Source organism: Scyliorhinus canicula, chromosome 10 (genome assembly GCF_902713615.1).
Source record: "Scyliorhinus canicula chromosome 10, sScyCan1.1, whole genome shotgun sequence".
Lineage (NCBI taxonomy): Eukaryota > Metazoa > Chordata > Chondrichthyes > Carcharhiniformes > Scyliorhinidae > Scyliorhinus > Scyliorhinus canicula.
Window position 1 is genome coordinate 27,635,318 of NC_052155.1, and position 20,521 is coordinate 27,655,838.

Here is a 20,521-nt window from a genome sequence, read left to right on the forward strand (position 1 = left end):
GGTGGAGGAATGGATTTAAGTAGGTTGCTCTTTCCAAGGGTCAGTGCAGACTCAATGGGCTGAAGGGTCTCCTTCTGCATGGTAGGGATTCTATGATTCTAAGACAAGATTCTGCCCTGTGTGAGTGTTCCGTGCCATTTGGGAAACATATCGAACATCCACCTGTTCCTGATTTCACTCTATAATTGAACGTCTTTTTCAAATGAGCCTCAAACGTTGCTTTAAGAATATGAATTTCCCTTTTTCAAAAGGAAAAGATGGGTCATTGCCCTCAGTGGGGAAGGGTGAAGGGTGGTGGGGGTGGGGCAGAAACCCCACAGCCATATTTTCTGTACAATTGGGGATATTGATTTATTTTGAACAAAACAGGTTCTTCTGGGTTGATTGTCTTTATTCAGCTGCTGGTGACAGTGAACCTTTGGATTTAAATAAATATTGAATGCCAACTGGTAACAGGTCAGATTGAAGACGCTGACTACTTTTGAGAGGGAGAGGGTTTTTCTTTTCCATAAGTCCATAAGACAGAGGAGCAGAATTACGCCATTTGGCCCATCGAGTCTGCTCCGCCATTCAATTGTGGCCAGCGCCGGCCCTAGGGTTGCTGGCGCCCCGGGCAAGCTGAACTTCGGCGCCCTTGGGGGGGGGGGCGAGGGGGGGCCGAGGAGGGGCGGGGGGGGGGCCGAGGAGGGGCGGGGCCGAGGAGGGGCAGGGGGCGGGGCCGAGGGAGGGGCGGACCCGCGGGGGGGGGGGCCCGAGGGGGGCGGGCCCGGGGGGGGGCGGGCCCGAGGGGGAGGCGGACCCGAGGGCGGGGCGGCGGGCGGGGGGGACCGAGGGGGGGGCGGGTGGAGCGGACCGAGCCGGGGGGGGGAGCGGACCGGGGGGGGGCTGCCCGGGGGGGGCGCCCTGGGGGGGGCCGCCCTGGGGGAGGGCGGCCACCGCGCATGCGCTGGTTGGCACCGGCCCAACTGCGTATGCGCGGGACCCGAGTCTCTGGCGCCCCCTAGCACATGGCGCCCCGGGTGACTGCCCGAGTTGCCGGTGCCTTGAGCCGGCCCTGATTGTGGCTGATATGTGGCTGACATGGTTTCTCATTTATTACACCCGGCCTTTTCTCTTTTCTCGCTCCATGATCAATAGCAATGAGATGAGAGGAAGAATTAAATCATTGCTTCCTGCCTATCATTGTCGTTTATTTGTACCTGCCTTGTGTCCAACTCAGGGAGACATGTCAGCATTTGAAACCTGTGAACGAAGGAAGTACCTTGGTGCGGGCCAACACGTTAGACTTGAATTTCCCTGTTAATACTTCCACCACATTAGTGTGCCCTCGTTCTGCAGCGATGTGTAATGGGGACCTGTCCAGCTGCAATAACATAGGAGGAGACATCGGTCCACATTAAATAAATAAACATTTCAGTGCAATTCAGCATTGTTGATGAGGAGTAACTTATTCCTCTGTTTGTATTGGCTGTATTAAAACCTTGAAGACTGAGTATTTTATTGTATTGCCCACAGTCTGCATCTCGTTGTCCAAAAATAAATAAAACTGCATGAGGTACGTCTCACACCAAATCTTAATTCATTCCTCCAGAGTGGTCTGGTTCGCCCTCAGCTGGAGTATTAGAGTATTGTGTCAAATTCTGGGCACCACACCTTAGGAAGGATCCGGGCATTGGAGAGGAGGCAGAAAAGATTTATGAGAACGATTCATTCAATGGCACTATCAGTGGGGTTATCATTGACCAGAAACTGAACTGGACTAGCCATATAAATATTGTGGCTACAAGAGCAGGTCAGAGGCTGGGAATCGTACGGCGAGTAACTCACCTCCTGACTCCCCCAAAGCCTGTCCACCATCTACAAGACACAAGTCAGGAGTGTGAAGGAGTACTCTCCAATTTCCTGGATGAGTGTAGCTCCAACAACACTCAAGAAGCTCAACACCGTCCAGGACAAAACAGCCTGCTTGGTTGGTACCCCTTCCACAAACGTTTAATCCCTCCACCACCGATGAACAGTGGCAACCGTTTGTACCATCTGCAAGATACACTGCAGGAACTCACCAAGGATCCTTAGGCAGCACCTTCCAAACCCACGAACACTACCATCTAGAAGGGTAAGGGCAGCAGATACCTGGGAACCCCAGATTCCCCTCAAAGTCACTCACCACCCCGACTTGGAAATATATCACCATTCCTTCATTGTCACTGGGCCAAAATCCTGGAACTCCTTCCCTAAAAGCACTGTGGGTGTACCTACACCTCAGGAACTGCTGCGGTTCAAGAAGGCAGCCCACCACCACTACCTCAAGGGCAACTGGGATGGGCAATATAGACTGGTTTGGGGAGTTATTATCATTATTCCATCACACTCCCTACTTGTGTCTTGCAGACGGTGGATAGGCTTTGGGGATCCATGGGGTGAATTGTTTATTTTAATTTCCCTCAATGCTTGAATGGATCTCAAGTACCCTGCTTTGAACGTGACCACAATAGTTTATAAACATCTAGAAGTTAAGTGCTTTCTCTTCCTCATTTTTTTAGCAGCAAGTACTCAACTGCTTTTAATGTACTCATGAGCTGTCAATCATAGCTAGCTGTTTATAAACATCGCACTGTCATCCAGACTTCAAATTTTAGCTTTGTTCCCTCTCCACAGACGCTGTCAGACCTGATGAGATTTTACGATATTTTCTGTTTTTGTTTAAGATTCCAGCATCGGCAATAATTTTCTTTCAACCTAATGAACCTTCTCTAGACTGCCTCCAATGTCAGTATATCCTTCCTTAGATAAGGTTTATCTTTCTCTTCTTCAAATGGTGCCACATGGTTTTATATGTTCAGAGATGATCTGGTTTAATATCTCATCCAAAATGCAGCAGTACAAAGAGTGTAGCACTCGCTCAGTACTCAGTCCTGTATTTGAACAGAAAACGTTGAATTTTTGTTCCTTATCATCACTTTAATTGATGCAAACTCAATATCAAATGTACCTTGTCTGCAATGTTTGGGTTAGCTTTATACTGGTAGAAAAACTTCAGCATTAACTCATCCCCTTCCCAGGCAGCGACATGTAAGGGAGTCTGACCATCATCCTGCATTGAAGAAAGAAGCAAAGGTCGATGCAAATTAACCGTGCAGCAAATCGCCAATTGTGTTACTGTTGGTTATATTTGAAAGTTGCAATTTGCACTTCCTGAATTAAAGGTAGAATACAATCCCGACAAAGCAAGACCTTCATCCGGATGATATTTGAATGGCAAAGCTCAAAGAATGCTTGTTCTCCGCTGTAATCTGACTCTGAAAGAAGGACCTATTTGCGGAGATGCAAAAGACAAAAGAAAACCAATTCCCGCCACTGCCCATGTAAAACCCGGGTTTGACCACTTTCCAGGGAAAAGATTCCTCCAAGCCCCTGAAGATAATCAAACAAAACTACAGGAATTAATTTACCTTATGTATTGGGTGAACAAGAAGGAACAGAGGGCTAACTTTGTGAAACCCCACTAGTTGCTTTCCCTGAGATATCACTGTTTGGCTTCATCTTCTATGAGACCATAAGACATAGGAGCAGAATTAGGCCACTCGGCCCATCAAATCTGCTCCAACATTCAATCATGTCTGATATTTTTCTCATGCCCATTCTTCTGCCTTCTCTCCATAACCCCAGAACTAGGCCACTCAGCCCATGGAGTCTGCTCCACCATTCAATCGTGGCTGATATTTGTCTCATCCTCATTCTCCTGCCTTCTCCCCATAACCCCTGATTCCTTTATTAATCAAGAACCTATCTATCTCGGTCATAAAGACACACAATGATTTGGCCCCCGCAGCCTTCTGCGGCAAAGAGGTCCACAGATTCACCACCCTCTAGCTGAAGAACTTCCTCATCTCTGTTTTAAAGGACCATCCCTTTAGTCTGAGATTGTGTCCTGAATGATTCCATCACTGAATAAGTCCTCAATCCAGCCACTGATTTATCCATTAATTCAATGCACCTTTTGCCTTTACAAAACTTTCTCAATTACCATGACTTTATCCAATTATTTGATGTTAACATAGATTAGAGCAATTACTTTTAAAATAACTTTTTATGAATTTCATTGCAAATTTGATTATATTTGACATTAACTGCAGTTTCTGCCGTCTTGTTGACTTCAAACATGCTTGTTGTTTTCTCCTTTTCCAAGTGTCTGCATGGTTTTCCACTCAAAGAAAGTTGGGGGGGGGGGGGGGGTGATTTTCTGTTCCCACTTTTCGCGGGGGGGGGGGGTTTAAATTGTCCGGAAGTCCCAAAATGTGATTTACGCCGGTGGAATTTCCTGTCGCGATTATCCAATGTTGAAATTTGGAACGCCCAAGAGAATAAATTTAAACACGATTACCAAGCCTCTACACCTGATGATTCCCCTCCTTTGTCAGAGTGTCCATTCACGATGGCATGCCCACATCTCCCATGGTGTGCACCTGGTGAGCAGAACCCACCAGAGGAGTTCAGGTGAGTGCCAGGCGGGGTAATCAGGGATGGGGCGTATGGTGGAGGCGTTCTATTTTTTTGATTTTATATATCGGGATGTGCTTTAAAAAGGTTGCCCCAATGTTTTAAAATCTAAGTTGCTGACAGGATGGACTCAACCAGAACCTGCCCCGCCAGTGTGACATGGGACCTGTTGCTTGGGTTTTTCTTTTCTATGTTGCTCGTAATACGGTGGAGAAAGTCACCGTTGGGGTCATTTCACCTGCCCACTGCCACACTCTGCAAAAGGAAGAAATTACACCTAGTGTCTTTGCACACCACTCCCATAATTAACATTTGATCTTTGTTCATTCCAAGGCAGGAATGCCTGTTTCAGACAGAGATCGATAGATTTAAAAAAAAAAATTTAGAGTACCCAATTCGTTTTTTCCAATTAAGGGGCAATTTAGCGTGGCCAATCCACCTAGCCCGCACAACTTTGGGTTGTGGGGGCAAAACCCACGTAAACACGGGGAGAATGTGCAAACTCCACACGGACAGTGACCCAGAGCCGGGATCGAACCTGGGACCTCGGCGCTGTGAAGCAGCAGGGCTAACCACTGCGCCACGATGCTGCCCTGAGATTGATAGATTTCTAATGACATTAAGGGATATGGGGGATGGTATGGGAAGATGGGCGTTGAGCAGGCAATCAGCCCTGATCTATTTAACGGGCGGAACAGGCTCAATGGGCTGAATGGCTTACTCCTACATCTATGTTTCTTTCCTGTTGCTATCTACAACCTACCTTGCTGTTAATTTATGGCTCTCATGTTCATCATCCTCAACTGACATTTGTACAACTTCAGCCCTCACAACTCCTTTTTATGTTTTTTATGGGAAGCTCTTAATTCAGCCATCATTTTTCAAACCAATATTTATTTTGTGTTGAAAGCTTGTGCTGTTTGGGTTCCATCTGCTGTGACCGAGCTGAAGACAACTCAAATTGTGGAAGGAGGATTTTGATGTACAGGCAAAAACATTATCTGTATACCTTCTGTCTCATAGCTAGCTCTATTCCCGAGCTCATTGCCGGTCGTCCTACAAACGTTTTGTGTTCACGTGCTCATCCAATCTTCCTTTGAAAGCTACAATTAATTCCAGCTCCGTTACACGCCAGGCCCTGGCATGGCCCGGGGACTGCTGCAGTACCAGCAGTGGCCATTGCTCCCAATGGAGCTGCCAGGATTGATGAGCTGCCAGCTCTCTGACTTGCTTGGAGGTGGGACATCCTGCCACAGGGAGTTAGTTAGAAGCCCCAACCTCAGGCAACTAATGGTCTGCACAACATAAAATAGTGTAATTGTGTCCAGGTCGAGCGGATGTGGGCTTTTCAGCTTGTGGACGGGGTTACCATCCCTGCATGACTCTGGATCATTAGTCCAGGCTTCTGCCAGTCCATTAATATAACCAAGAACTCAGTTCCTCCACCCACTTTAGGATTATACGCTATTAGTTTGTATTGATTCTCATTATTCCGACCAAAATATGTTACTTTGCACTTTACGACATTAGGAGCGGAATTGTCCGGATGTTCGCTGGTGGCGGGATTCTCTGGTCACGCTGGAAGCTCGACCCCGCCCGCGGGTTTCCCGGCAGTGTGGCTGGATTCGATGGGAATTCCCATTGACAGCAGCGGGAACAGAGAATCCCAACGCCAGTGAGAGGCATGCTGCTTCCCACTGCCAAGAAAGAGGAAGAACCCAGCCGAAGTTTCTGCCACGTCTGTCCTAACATGGAAAACTCAGCCCAATAATTAGCAAAACAGGAAGAATTTATTTTCGATGAGCAAAGATAATGGGCGCAAGTCGTGTGGTACCCTGGGACTCCCCTTGGCACCCAGGCACCTTGGGACTAGAAGCTTGGAACCCTGGCAGTGCGACTCACGCACCCTGCAGTACTAGGCTGGCAGTGCCTGGGTGCTAGATTGGCACTGCCTGGGGTCAGGTCTATTGGGGTGGGTGGGGGGTGGGGGTGGGGGGGGGGGGGATAGATGGGGAGGGTCCAGGAGCCACGGCAAGATTGGGGGTGTGTGAAGGAGAAATCAATAAAGTGGCAGGTAGGGCAGCACGGTGGCGCAGTGGGTTAGCCCTGCTGCCTCACGGCGCCGAGGTCCCAGGTTCAATCCTGACTCTGGGTCACTGTCCGTGTGGAGTTTGCATATTCTCCTCGTGTTTGCGTGAGTTTCGCCCCCACAACCCAAAGATGTGCAGGGTAGGTGGATTGGCCATGCTAAATTGCCCGTTAATTGTAAAAAATTAATTGGGTACTCTAAATTTATTTTTAAAAATAAAGTGGGGGGGCGGGGGGGGGGGGGGGTTCTGAAAGGGACGGGAAAAGATCGGGGCTGCCGTTAACAATAGTGCCCCGATCTGTGAGGGTAAATTCCTGCTGGCGAGATCAGCTTGCTAACAGGAAATCGACTAAAGCGTTACCTCGGCAGGAAGGAGCTCCCCGAGACTCAAAAAAACGGGAAAGTGCCAGTGAGTAGCGGGGTGAATCTCAGCGCTGGAGCTGCTGAGAAACACCCCACCATTGCACCCAAAAGCATCGTGCCCAATGTCCGTGTATTGTCCGGATGTGACTGATGATATCATCTTATGAAGGGGAAGATTATATTTGTATATAATTGTTTGTGTTCAAGTAGCCATTGCTGTATTATGGAAATAAAAATAAGAATAATTTTTATTATTGTCACAAGTAGGCTTACATTAACACTGCAATGAATTTACGCTGAAAATCCCCTAGTCACCACATTCCAGCACTTGTTCGGTACACAGAGGGAGGACAAAGGAAGAAATATCTCCCCCATGGATATAGCTGGAAATTTTAATCTTTTGGCTTTTGCAGTTTAGGTAATGCGACTGTTGACGGCGCTCGCAATTTATGAAGAAATCTTTCTCCATCAATAGGTTCAGCAGTCTCCCTTGATCCTGACCAGCCAACAACCGTCAATATACGAGCTAGGAGCACAAGTAGGCCACTTGGCCCTTCGAACCTGCTGCACCATTCTGTAAGATTATGGCTGATTCAAATTTAATCTCCTGTCTACTCCTGATAACCTGAAATGGCCATCATTATTCTGTACTCACATTTTGAAAATCAACACCAGCACCTAGCTCCACCAAAAGTTTAGCTAGTTCCGTGTCTTTTTTCCTGCAGCATACATGCAAGACTGTGTCGCCATTGTCCTGAAAAGTAAGTCAGAAGATCAGGTGCAGTTTAATATCATTTTATGGCATGCATGTTTAAAATTCATGACCCTGCAACTTCTTCTGAAATGAACATCCATGTGCGCCAATCACAAAGGCAAAATACTGCAGATGCTGGAAATCAGAAATAAAATCAGAAAATGGAGGATAAACTCAGCAGGTTTGGCAACATCTGTGGAGAGAGAAACAGAGGGCGCGATTCTCCCATATGGGGAGAAATCGTAAGGCTGGCGTCAAATCCGGGCGGGTTTGACGCCAGCCCCCCCCCTTCCCGACCGGGAACCGATTCTGGTCCCCGGTCGGCGCTAGCATCCCGACGCCGTAAACTCCGGCATCGCGGGCTTAACGAATTTCGTTAAGCCCGCTTGCCAGAGTTAGCGCCGGCTGACGCGTCATATGACGTCAGCCGCGCAAGCGCGGATTGGAAGACTCCAACCCGCGCATGCGCGGATGACGTCATCGCGCATTTGTGCGAAACCCGCGCATGCGCGGGCCGGGATGCCCCTCAGCCGCCCCGCGAATGGATACTGCGGGGCGGCGGAAGGACAAATAGTGCGCGGGCATCGGGCCCGCTGCCCGCGATCGGTGCCCACCGATTGCGGGCCCATGGCACCCTTAGCACGGCCATGGTACTGCCGTGCCAATCGGTGCCATGGTTTTAAAAATCGACAGTTTACGGCCGTTTTTACGAACGGCCAGGCCACGTGTGTTTGCCGTTCGTAAAAACAGCCGTAAAGGGCTGGGAACTCGGCCCATCCATCAGCTGAGAATCACTGCCGGCCGTAAATAAACGGCGGCAGCGATTCGTATCGGGAGTCGGGCGTGGGGGGGGGGGGAGAATAGTGGGAGGGCGTCGGAACAGCGTGGCCGTAAAATTTTACGAGCCACGCTATTCTCCGCACCGTCGGGAGTGCGGAGAATCGCGCCCAGAGTTCACATTTCAGGCCAAAATAACCTTTAACTCCGTTTCTCTCACCACCCACGTGCGCCCAGTAGGAGTTTCAGATGTCTACAACGGGATTCTCTGTTGTCGGGATCTTCCGATTGGCCAGCTGTCGGAATGGAGGATCCCACTGCCGGCAGGACATACTGTGCTGGAAAACGGGACTGGTGGGACAGAGAATCCCGGCCCTGATTTTTTAGTCACTTCATTGAATCCCTACAGTGCAGGAGTCCATTCGGCCCATTGAGTCTGCACTGACCCTGCAAAATACCACCCTCCCTGAACCCAACCCCCTGCTCTTTCTCCACCTATCCTTTTGGACACTTAGAGACAATTTCGCATGGCCAATCCGCCTAACCTGCACATCTTTGGACTGTGGGAGGAAACCAGAGCACCCGGAGGGAACCCACTCAGACATGGGAAAAAGGTGGAAACTCCACACAGTCACCCGAGGTCGGAATCGAAGCTGGTCCCTGGCGCTGTGAGTTAGCAGGGCTAACTACTTTGCCACTGTGCCACCCCTTAATAATACACTGGATGCCAAGAGTGTTACAGCTCGGTGACATGTAACATTTTATATATTTATTGAAGGCAATGGAAATAATCACAAGAATTGCAAAAGTGTCTGCCTATTCACCAGCGCCCATTTTGCACTAAGACGCAAAGTCAAACGTATCCGATATAATCTACAATCCAGATCAGACCTGGCGCAACATCGTCAAACCAAACAAGATGGTGGCAATATGAGATTTGCTGCGAATGTGCATGTTGTTAGATAGTATGTGGAGTAAGCAGCATAGGACTCCCAGAAGAACAACACATACAAGACTTCAGAAGCTTTACTAAATTTCATACTGGAATTAAAAGATGAGTGGTTGGCGCAGTGGATAGCATTGCTACCTCACGGCCCCAACGTCCCAGGTTCGATTCTGGCTCTGGGTCACTGTCAGTGTGGAGTTTGCACATTCTCTCTGTATTTGCGTGGGTCTCTCCCCCAGAACCCCAAAGATGTGCAGGGTAGATGGACTGGCAATGCCAAATTGCCCCTTAATTGGAAAAAATTAATTGGACACTCTAAATTTATTTTTTTTAAAAGGATGAGTGGTACCTTACAAAGCGGATGGTCTCTGGGAACAAAATGTACTTGGATATGCACTTGAAGTGCCAGAACCAAAAAACTCAAGAGCCGGGCAGTGGAATTAGAGGGGGGAACGCTCTCTTGATCAATACAGACAAGATGGGTCGACACTCAGAAGAACACAAGGAGTAGGAGCAGGAGTGGACTATAATGCCCATTGAGACAGCTTCAATATGACCATGGCTGATCTTGGACTTCAATTCCACTTTTCCGCTCGCTCCCACATCCCTGTTCCTCTGACACATCAATAATCTGTCTATCCCAGCCTAAACTTTTCGCAGCAATGGAGCTTCCACAACTCTCTGGGGCAGAGTTCCAAAGATCGACAATCTTTGAGTGAAGTCATTTCTCCTCATCTCAGTCCTCAATGATCAGCCCCTTATCCCAAAACTGTGCTCCACACCCCCAACCCTGTGTTTTTGATTCCCCAACCAGAGGAAACAGTCTCTCAGCCTCGAATCTATCAAGCCCCTTCAGAACCTTACATCTTTCAATGAGGTTGCCCCTCATTCTTCTAATTTCCAGAAAATATAAGTCCACTTTACTCAGCCTCTCATCAAGGTCAACCCCCTCATCCCAGGGAGTAATTTAGAGAAATGTTGCTGTACCTCCTGCAATGCTTGTGTATACGTCCTGGTCTCCTTCATTGCTGTATTTAGTACTCTGTACATGCCTATAACCTATTAAATCTCTAACCTCTTCCAGTTCTGATGAAAGATCATCAATTGGAAATGTTATCTGTTTCTCCCCTCAAATGCTGCCTGACCAGCTGAATATTTGCAGCATTTTCTGTTATTTCAGATTTCCAGCAACTGCAGCATTTTCGTTTTTAGTCACTGAACAAAACAACAGTTTCCTCACATCAGCAATTTGAGTATGTTGACAAACTTCAGAATGCAAACCAGTCAAAGTGTGCAAAATGATTGGGGTCGGCTACATGTGGCCCAGTCTCAACACTGAGACGAGACTATTGTCACGGGAGTGTCACTTTAAGAAAGGTATTTGTCTTTGTCTTTTCACATGGTTTCAGTGATGTCATTTTGTGGGTGGAGCTGGGCTGTGGCTGTGAGGTCTGTTTTACTTTCGCTTTCAGTTTTGACTGCTGTGAACTACAAACAGAGAAAATAAGTGTTTTGGCCTGTCTCTCTCTATTTTCAATTTAAAGAATTGTTCCATAAAAAAAACATTGACTATGTTTTAAAATAAAATTAAAATAAAATAAATTAAACTTAAAATATATAGTTTGCTTTTTGGAATGGTTTAAACCTGCTGGTGAGACGGGGTCAGAATCTCATGGAAAGCCAGTTTTATTGAAGTGAGAATGCAGAGTGCTGGGCCATACCATTGAAAGGGGTTTTTAGTTTATGGGATTTTGTTTTTGAATTGGAACAGTTAAGGGGAATTCATTAAGTGTTATACATAGATTACTGTAGCTGTGGGGTGTCTTTATGTTTGTAATTAATAAAAATTATTGCTGCCTGTGTGTGTATATATATATATATGTTAACTAAATTCTTAGAATAAAGCTTGTTTTGATGAAAGTGTCTAGGGAGTCTGTTGAATCACACCTGAAGGGAAGGCTCTTGTGTTCATCCTAGCCAAATTCAACGTGGACTTCATAATATACTTTGGAATTTCTAAGCCCTGGCCCATAACCAAATTGGGGGCTCGTGGGATAAAAGTCTATCTTTCGTGACTGGGTTGGTTTAGTGAACTTAAAGACAGTGAGGGGTGAGCATATTTGTGTTTGCTTTTCAAGTGTTCTTTTCAAGTTTAAATAGGGAGTGTGTTGTGGACAATGAAAAATGAAAATCGCCTATTGTCACAAGTAGGCTATAAATGAAGTTACTGTGAAAAGCCCCTAGTGGCCACATTTCGGCACCTGTTCGGGGAGGCAGGTACGGGAATTGAACCGTGCTGCTGGCCTGCCTTGGTCTGCTTTCAAAGCTGGTGATTTAGCCCCGTGCTAAACCAGCCCCAGACAATGGCTCTTTCAGAGGCTCAGAGGTTTTTGGGGGTGGAGTACCTTACAAATGGAGACTAAAAAAAGGATTTCAGATTTGGTAATAACATTACAGATAAAATTGCCCGACAAAGTACGGAAAGAAGGGGTAATTGCAGCGGTAGCTGAGAATTTAAAATTGCCTGAGACAGTCAGAATCGCTGGAAATGGCAAGAATTCAATTACAGATAAAGAGGCTAAGCATGAAAAAAAATTAAAGCAGCTTGAATTTGAAATGAGGGAAGAAGAAAGAATAGCCCGAGCAGAATAAAAAGAAAAGGAGAGAGGAAAGGGAAAAAGAACAAATAGCCCTCGCAGAACAAAATGACATCACTGAAGCCATGTAATAAGACAAAAACCTTTCTTAAAGCAACACTCCCATGACACTATACACCGGATTCAAGAAAGAACGCATCTATTTCATAACCATAGGGGATTCCAACTCTCAACATAAAAACAAGTTTACATTCGCAGGGGAGATCAGGGTCTAATCATTTCAGTTAAAGTCATCAAGAGCATCAGCATTCCCAGCACAGAGCTCTGTGCACTGGGGAACATGCATTGCGAAGTTGGATGTACTTAGCCCATGATATTCTTCCCTTTGGTGATAAGCCTTACTGCACATCGCTCCAACAATACCTGACCCACACCTTTGCTCACTTATACCTTCCTCTGTGCCCTGAGCTGCAGATCGGCATTGACACTAAGCAGCTCCTTGCAGACTGCGATGTTACCGATTTCAACACTTAGGAACAATGGGATGCAGCCATCCTGCGGAAAGAAGAAAAGGGAGTGAGACATGGGAAAGAGAGTGTAGAAAGAAAGAACTTGTACTTATACTGTGCCTTTCACAATGTCAGGCTTTACAACCAATGAAGTACTTCTGAAGCGTAGTCACTTTTATAATGTAGGAATCATGACAGCCAATTTGCATGCAGCAAGGTCCCACCTAGGCAATGTGATAATGACCAGGTCATCTCTTTTGATTTGTGATACTGACTGAGGGATACAGAATAGCGGAGAGCACTATCTGCTCTTTTGCAAATAGTACCTTGGGATCTTTTATGTCCACCTGAGAGAGCAGACGAGCCTTCAGTTTAATGCCTCATCCCAAACTTGACACCTCCAACAGTGTTACCCTCCCTCAGCACAGCATTGGAGCATAAGCCTTGATGATGCTCAGGTCCATGAAATGGTACTGGGAACCCACAACCTCGTGACTCTGAGGCAAGAGTGGTACCAACTGAGCCCTGACTGACAGACATATTTTATTTCATAGAATTTACAGTGCAGAAGGAGGCCATTCGGCCCATCGAGTCCAGACTCCCATCGAGTCTGCACTGGCTCTTGGAAAGAGCACCCTACCCAAGCCCACACCTCCACCCTATCCCCATGACCCAGAAACCCCACCTAACACTAAGGGGCAATTTGGACCCTGAGGGCAATTTATTATGGCCAATCCACCTAACCTGCACATCTTTGGACTGTGGGAGAAAACCAGAGCACCCGGAGGAAACCCACGCACACACGGGGAGAACGTGCAGACTCCACACAGACAGTGACCCAGCGGGGAACCAAACCTGGGACCCTGGCGCTGTGAAGCATTTGTGCTATCCACAATGCTACCGTGCTGCCCCTGTAAGAAAGAAAGCAAGAAATAAAGAAAATTATGCCTCGTGAACTAGCTAATTAGTGTATTTTTGTATCTATTAGTCGTGATGGGTGGGATGAAATCCTTGATGATTTTAAAATAAATTCATGGCTGTATTAAAATTTTGCACCAAGTTTGAATACTGTCAATAACCCAACAAGTACTGAACTCCTATAAAACCCAGAGCCTTTGGAAGTGATATTTCTCGCAACTGATACTTCTATATTTGCTGACTGGCCATGCGTAATAAGTACATGAGAATTAGTGCTGCCAGTGCCTAGTTTTGGCCTGGATAATCTGTCGTGAAAAGTGTAAACTGGACACAAACGAGGTGTCTTCCAGTCAGGGTTACAATAAGCTCTCAGCTGCTGGGTCCCGTTCTGTTCTTTGGATGATCACTCCCCTCATCTGATTTTGATGAGTTCAGTTTCATTCATAAAGTTTTAGACAATCTCCAAAGTTGACCCGAGGATGAGCTTTGGGAGCTGGATTGGGAATGCTGCAGGGAAACTCTTCAAATGGTGGGAGCAATTACAGAGGCATGCTGATATTTTTAGCAAAACTTTCCAGTCTTAGAAAAGTCTCAAGAGATAACAAAATGAACACAGGGGCAGTGAACTGAGTGTGACAATATACTGAGTGTGACTCAGCACTTTGCTCTTGTGCCCACATGTCCGTCCTTGGCTTGCTGTAATGCTCCATTGAAGCCCAAAGCAAGCTGGAGGAGCAGCATCTCATCTTCCGATTAGGCACGTTGCAGCCCTCGGGACTCAGTATTGAGTTCAACAACTTTAGACTCTGACCTTGTTCCTCCACCTTAAGCCCTTTTTTCAATACCCCATACATTTTTTTCTCAATGTGAAAACACTCTGCAGATAAAAGAAAATTACTGCAGATGCGGGAATCTGAAACCAAAGAGAAAATGCTGGAAAATCATAGCAGGTCTGGCAGCATCTCATAGATTATCATAGAATTTACAGTGCAGAAGGAGGCCACTCGGCCCATCGAGTCTGCACCGGCTCCTGGAAAGAGCACCCTACCCAAGGTCAACACCTCCACCCTATCCCCATAACCCAGTAACCCCACCCAACACTAAGGGCAATTTAGCATGGCCAATCCACCTAACCTGCACATCTTTGGACTGTGGGAGGAAACCGGAGCACCCGGAGGAAACCCACGCACACACGGAGAGGATGTGCAGACTCTGCACAGACAGTCTCTGTAGGGAGAGAAAAGAGCTAACGTTTCAAGTCCATATTGCCCTTTGTCACCTGGACTTGAAACGTTAGCTCTTTTCTCTCCCTGCAGATGCTGCCAGACCTGCTGGGATTTTCAACATTCTGTAGATGTTGTGGGTTCCCTTAATCACCAACAACGAGGACTTCCAACAGAAGCAGTTTATTCCTGAGCTCAATAGCTACATATGACACTTATGCCCTGCCTGCACTCCCGCCACATGACCTCATTTGTAGCCGCATCATCACGTTCTCACTCTGGCTACATATTCCCTGTTTCACAATACAATCTGTACAGGGCAGAAGGAGGCCATTCAGTCCATCGAGTCTGCACCAACCTGGCCTAAACATCCACCCTATCCCTATCACCCCACCACTATAGCACCACGGTAGCACAGTGGTTAGCCCTGTTGCTTCACAGTGCCAGGTACCCGAGTTCGATTCCCGGCTTGGATCACTGTCTGTGCGGAGTCTGCACATTCTCCCCGTGTCTGTGTGGGTTTCCTCCGGGTGCTCCAGTTTCCTCCCACAAGTCCTGAAAGACGTGCTTGTCAGGTGAATTGGACATTCTGGCCGGGATTCTCCAATAATGGGGCTAAGTCAACACGCCCGTCAGAAAATGGGCGCCAATCCATTTTAAGGGGGCTTACAGGGCCCCGGCGTGCTCTGCGCAGCTCCTGCTGTCGATACAGGGCCCTGCACTTCCGGCCCCGCGAAACATGGTGGACCCACACAGTGGGCCAGCGCAGAAGAAGGTTGGCCCCCCCCACAGATCGCGCCCACCCGCCGATTGGTGGCTCTCGATCACGGGCCTGGCCGACGTGGAGGCCCCCCCCCACCCCCGGAGACTGATCCCCCGCTCCCCCCACCAGGATGACCACCTCAGCCGCCATGTGGAACCATACGAGAACCACGCCAGCGGGAACTCGGCCAGTCAACCGCGGAAAATCGCCACGGGGCCTCTTTCAACGGCCCCCAACCGGTGCCGCGTCGGCCACGCACGCACAGCAGGCGGCGATTCTCCGTCGCAGGTCGGACGCCCCATTCTCCTCCCCGCGCCGGGTGCGATTGCGACACGGGGGCTCAGAGAATCCTGGCCTCTGAAATCTCCTTCTGTGGACCCGAACAATCGCGACTAGGGAATGTGGCGACTAGGGAATTATCACAGTAACTTCATTGCAGTGTTAATATAAGCCTACGTGCGACACTGTTAAAGATTATTATTTTCCTGGACCTTTCCACTCGGTATATCCATCATTTTTATATTTTATCATCTCCCTATTTGAAAATATGTTCCGATGACCGAACATTGTGCCTCAAAGTTCTCTGAATTCTTTGAAGTCTCTGCTTTAAGGAATGCTTTCCTGCCCACGTGCAGTGCATTCAAATGCTCAGAAAAGGTTGATTGAATTGTAGTCCCCTCTCAAGCTGGAGGATGATCGTTCTAGACTGAAGGAATTTTGGGATTTCTCCCCAAAACAAACTTACATGGAGTGTAGCTCCCTACCATCCATAGTAAATTATTCTGAGATAGACTGCTGAGGTCTCTGGCTGCATGGCAGAAGGCTATCGCTAATAGGAAATTGGCAATCGTAGTTAAGTGAGCACTTCACACATGCAAAGTGGGTTCCCATGGGTAGGCGGGCCATGTAGTATGTGGGAGTCATTGCCTTGCATTCCAATAACACCCTGACCCTGGACACTATTCTTGAACACTGCAGGAGGCAACACCACACTCTCAACATCCGAACACCCAGGGGATGGTACACAACTCCGGGGACATGCCCACTGGATGGTGGGTGAGCGCCATGAGGGGGTTGGGGGGGGTGATACCTGGAGAGATGGGCAAAGGGTCCGGGGGATCAGCCCGCATTGCAGAAGGGACAGAGGCATCATAATGGTTGTACGAAAAGATGTTAAATGTGTTGTACAAGCCCCACTTCCGATGGTGCCCCCCTGAACCCCCACCCTCCTCCCCACTCCCTATGTACTCGCCCCTCCCCTGATGCCCTCCGTGGCCCTCCTACCTCTAACAGTGCATCTTGGTTTCCCCAGGATGCACATCAGAGGTAGAGGCATCATCTGACTCTGCCAGCCCCTGGCGGCTCCCCATGGACTGCACCATAATGTCGGTGCCCTCGGTGATGCTCCTCAGTGATTGAGTCATGCTCAGCAGCCCCTCGTCCATGCCCATCTGAGAGCGGAACATGTCCCACACAACCTTATCAAGGTCGGTCTGGGACTGGTGACATCCCCCAGCTAATCGAACATCCTGTTGTCCTTGGTGCCACTCATTGCCGGCACCACCTCCTGCACCCGCAGCCTCTGGGACTCCTCGAAGTGGCTTCGGATCTGCTGGAGTGACGCTGACATCTCCCTCTGAACATCCAGGTTGCTCCCTATCATCGTCCATCAGCTCTGGGTACATCTGTACCAGAGGCTCAGCATCAGGCTGGGACCCAGCTGGATCCTGGGATCCAGCAGCCCTCCAACTGCTCTTTCGCCTGGGGGTTACTGCCTCCACCCGATGTGCATCATCAGAGGTGTGGTACTCACCAGATTGTGCCCCGGAAGCCTGTCCACTAACATGTCCCACCAAGGTGTGTGTACCTGCGCTGGTGGGGGGTGGGGATGACAGCTGTGCAGCAACTACGGTGGCATCCTCGGAGCTCTCCTCCAAGGTTTGCCAAGGAGTCAGGAGAGCACCTGGGATGGGCCAACGCCGTTGGCTCGATGACCTGCTGGAGAATGGACATGTGGTCAGTGGTACAGATTGATCAGTCAGTAATGCAATAACCCACTTTGACAGGTCCACCAGGTGGAGGCCAGTGGTTCACAACTCTGCGGCTGACCAATCTGGCCTCGGCAACCCCCGTCATCTCCAGGGCACGCTCCTCGAAGGAGGTGAGGATTCTTATGTTCGGCACTCCTCCACCAGTCTGGGCCCTCTCTTGATGGTTATGGAAGAGCTTTTCTTGGGGAGAAGATACAGAGAGGGCATCGGTAGCCACATGTGTGGTTCACAGTGGTGGGAGAGTGGGTGTGAAGGAGAGGTTGCAGGAGTTGGTTGAGGGGGGGGGGGAAGGGGGTAGAGGAAGGGTTGGAGGTCACATGGGGAGTTGGGGTATGGATGCCCCCTTGGGGGGTGGGGAGTGTTGGTTTCTACTCACTCATGCTGCCCGCTGTAGGTCATTGATCTCCTTCCTGCACTGGAGGCCAGTCCTCCTGGTCACATTCCTCAAGCTGATAGCTGCCGCCACCTCAGCCCAAGCAGCACTGGCTGCCTTGTGGCTCACCCTGAGAGACCATCGGGGGTACAGGGCATCCCTTCTGGCCTCCACCGTGTCTAGCATCCTCCCCAGGTCAGCATCCCTGAAACTTGGGGCTGGTCTCCTGGGCGCCATTTAGAACAGTACAGCACAGAACAGGCCCTTCGGCCTTCGATGTTGTGCCGAGCAATGATCACCCCACTCAAACTCACTTGTTGTGAGCTGGCTGGGGTTGGCTGAGCAAGTGCAGCTTAAGTGCTTATTAACAGGGGGGCGGGGGGGGGGGGGACTGGCGAGCCTTCATTTGCAGCAGGAAACCCATGAGGCCTCGGTAAGTGGACCAATTAACGGTGAATTGCATTGCCGGCCTCGCTGGGCCGTGCGCTGGGAAGCTCACAGCAATTCCGGCTCGCTACCACACACAGACATTTTTCTGGAGAATTGGGCCAAGCGAGTTAAAATAAAAATTATTTCTTCGTTCATGGGATGCGGACATTGCCCATTCCTAACCCTTGAGAAGATGGTGGTGAGTGGCCTTCTTGTATCTCTGCAGTCCATGTGGTGTAGGTACGTCCACAGTGCTGTTAGGGAAGGAGGATTTTGACCCAGTGAAGAAAAGAGGTGCAGAAAGACTCTCAAGATTCCACCACAACTCCTCCTATGGGGCTTTGGGCAGTCATTTTACAAGATACAATTCTGCAGAGTTCCACTGCACACATCGGAAAATTGCATAGCTGACTGAGCTTAATTCTATCAGGCTCTCTCTCAGGCCAGAATATTCCTTGGAGGCAGGATAGGAGGTTGGGGGAAGGATACTAGGAAAATAGGGAAAATAATAATTAATAATCTTTACTAGTGTCACAAGTGTCACATTAACACTGCAATGAAGTTACTGTGAAAAGCCCCTAGTCGCCACTTCCGGCGCCTGCTCGGGTACACTGAGGGAAAATTCAAAAAGTCCAATTCACCAAACAAGCACGTCTTTCTGAACTTGTGGGAGGAAACCGGAGTGCCCGGAGGAAAGCCACGCAGATGCAGAGAGAACATGCAGATTCTGCACAGACAGTGACCCAAGCCGGGAATCGACCCAGGTCACTGGTGCTGTGAAGTAACCATGCTAACCACTGTGCTATCTTGCCGTCATATGAAGCTGGGAAAGCTCACTAATAGTTCCATAGAATTTACAGTGCAGGAGGCCATTCGGCCCATCGAGGCTGCACCGGCTCTTGGAAAGAGCACCCTATCGAAGCCCATACCTCAACCCTATCCCCATAACACAGTAACCCCACCTAACACTAAGGGCAATTTGGACCCTAAGGGCAATTTAGCATGGCCAATCCACCTAACCTGCACATCTTTGGACTGTGGGAGGAAACCGGAGCACCCGGAGGAAACCCACGCACGCACGGGGAGAACGTGCAGACTCCACACAGACAGTGACCCAAGGAGGGAATTGAACCTGGGGTCCTGAAGCTGTGAAGCATTTGTGCTAACCGCTGTGCTACCATGCTGCCCGTTTCTGCCTCCGGCAGGTTTACTCAAAGCGGGCTGTGAATGAGTTTGCCAGTGTGTCCACGGGAGGCAGTCATAGGCAATGGAAAACTCATACCTACCCATTTGCATGGAAGGAGACAGGTTTTCTGTTGTTGCAGACTCCCTGCTGTGGCTGGAGTCCAGCAACGCCACCAAGGCGCCTTCACAGTGGGAGATCTGAGATGCGAAACATTTGAGGTTGTTTATTAATTTACTTGCAGTAATTCTCAAGGCTTATGTGTCCTCTGGAGCAAGACAATACCACTGGAGCCATGTCATTGAGACTGATGTCTCCACGAATGGTGTAAGTCCTACTCAAGGCATCTCGATGGCGCTGCAGTCTCTCCTGCTGAAATAGCTGCCAACAGCCAAATGCATGGACTGCAATTGTAGAACCCAGAAAAAGCCCTAATTGGATTGGCTCCTGGAGATAACTTATTAATTGGACGCCGCTGGGAAGATCTCGCCCAACACCTTGCTCTGGCCAATTCCGGGTTCCTGATCAAGAATTGGCCTTATTGCCGGGGTCGAGGCCCACCCGTGTAAATTTCAGCCTTGGTAACAATTTAAAAAACAGCTGCCAGACTCCAACTTGGCTGAAATAAGCTTGGATTACCTCTCGACTGCCTTGGTGACATCAAATATAGTGATCCACTCAGGAGATACCACACTCAATCTGTGATCCACTCAGGAGGCACCACACTCAATCTGTGATCCACTCAGGAGGCACCACACTCAATCTGTGATCCACTCAGGAGATACCACACTCAATCTGTGATCCACTCAGGTGATACCACACTCAATCTGTGATCCACTCAGGAGATACCACACTCAATCCGTGATCCACTCAGGTGATACCACACTCAATCTGTGATCCATTCAGGTGATACCACCTTCAATCTGTGATCCACTCAGGTGATACCACACTCAATCTGTGATCCACTCAGGTGATACCACCTTCAATCTGTGATCCACTCAGGTGATACCACCTTCAATCTGTGATCCACTCAGGTGATACCACAC

General features: G+C 48.8%; 1 protein-coding gene across 1 annotated transcript in view; it reads right to left on the reverse strand.

Moving 5' to 3' along the window:
• Positions 1-20,521, reverse strand: part of trpn1 (transient receptor potential cation channel, subfamily N, member 1) — a 162,570-nt gene that overhangs the window by 102,611 nt on the left and 39,438 nt on the right. The window contains exons 4-7 of the mRNA XM_038810458.1: positions 12,477-12,581; positions 7,608-7,706; positions 2,993-3,094; positions 1,262-1,363 (exon numbers count right to left, since the gene is read on the reverse strand). Coding sequence (XP_038666386.1) covers positions 1,262-1,363; positions 2,993-3,094; positions 7,608-7,706; positions 12,477-12,581 — 408 coding nt within the window. The remainder of the gene's footprint in view (positions 1-1,261; positions 1,364-2,992; positions 3,095-7,607; positions 7,707-12,476; positions 12,582-20,521) is intronic.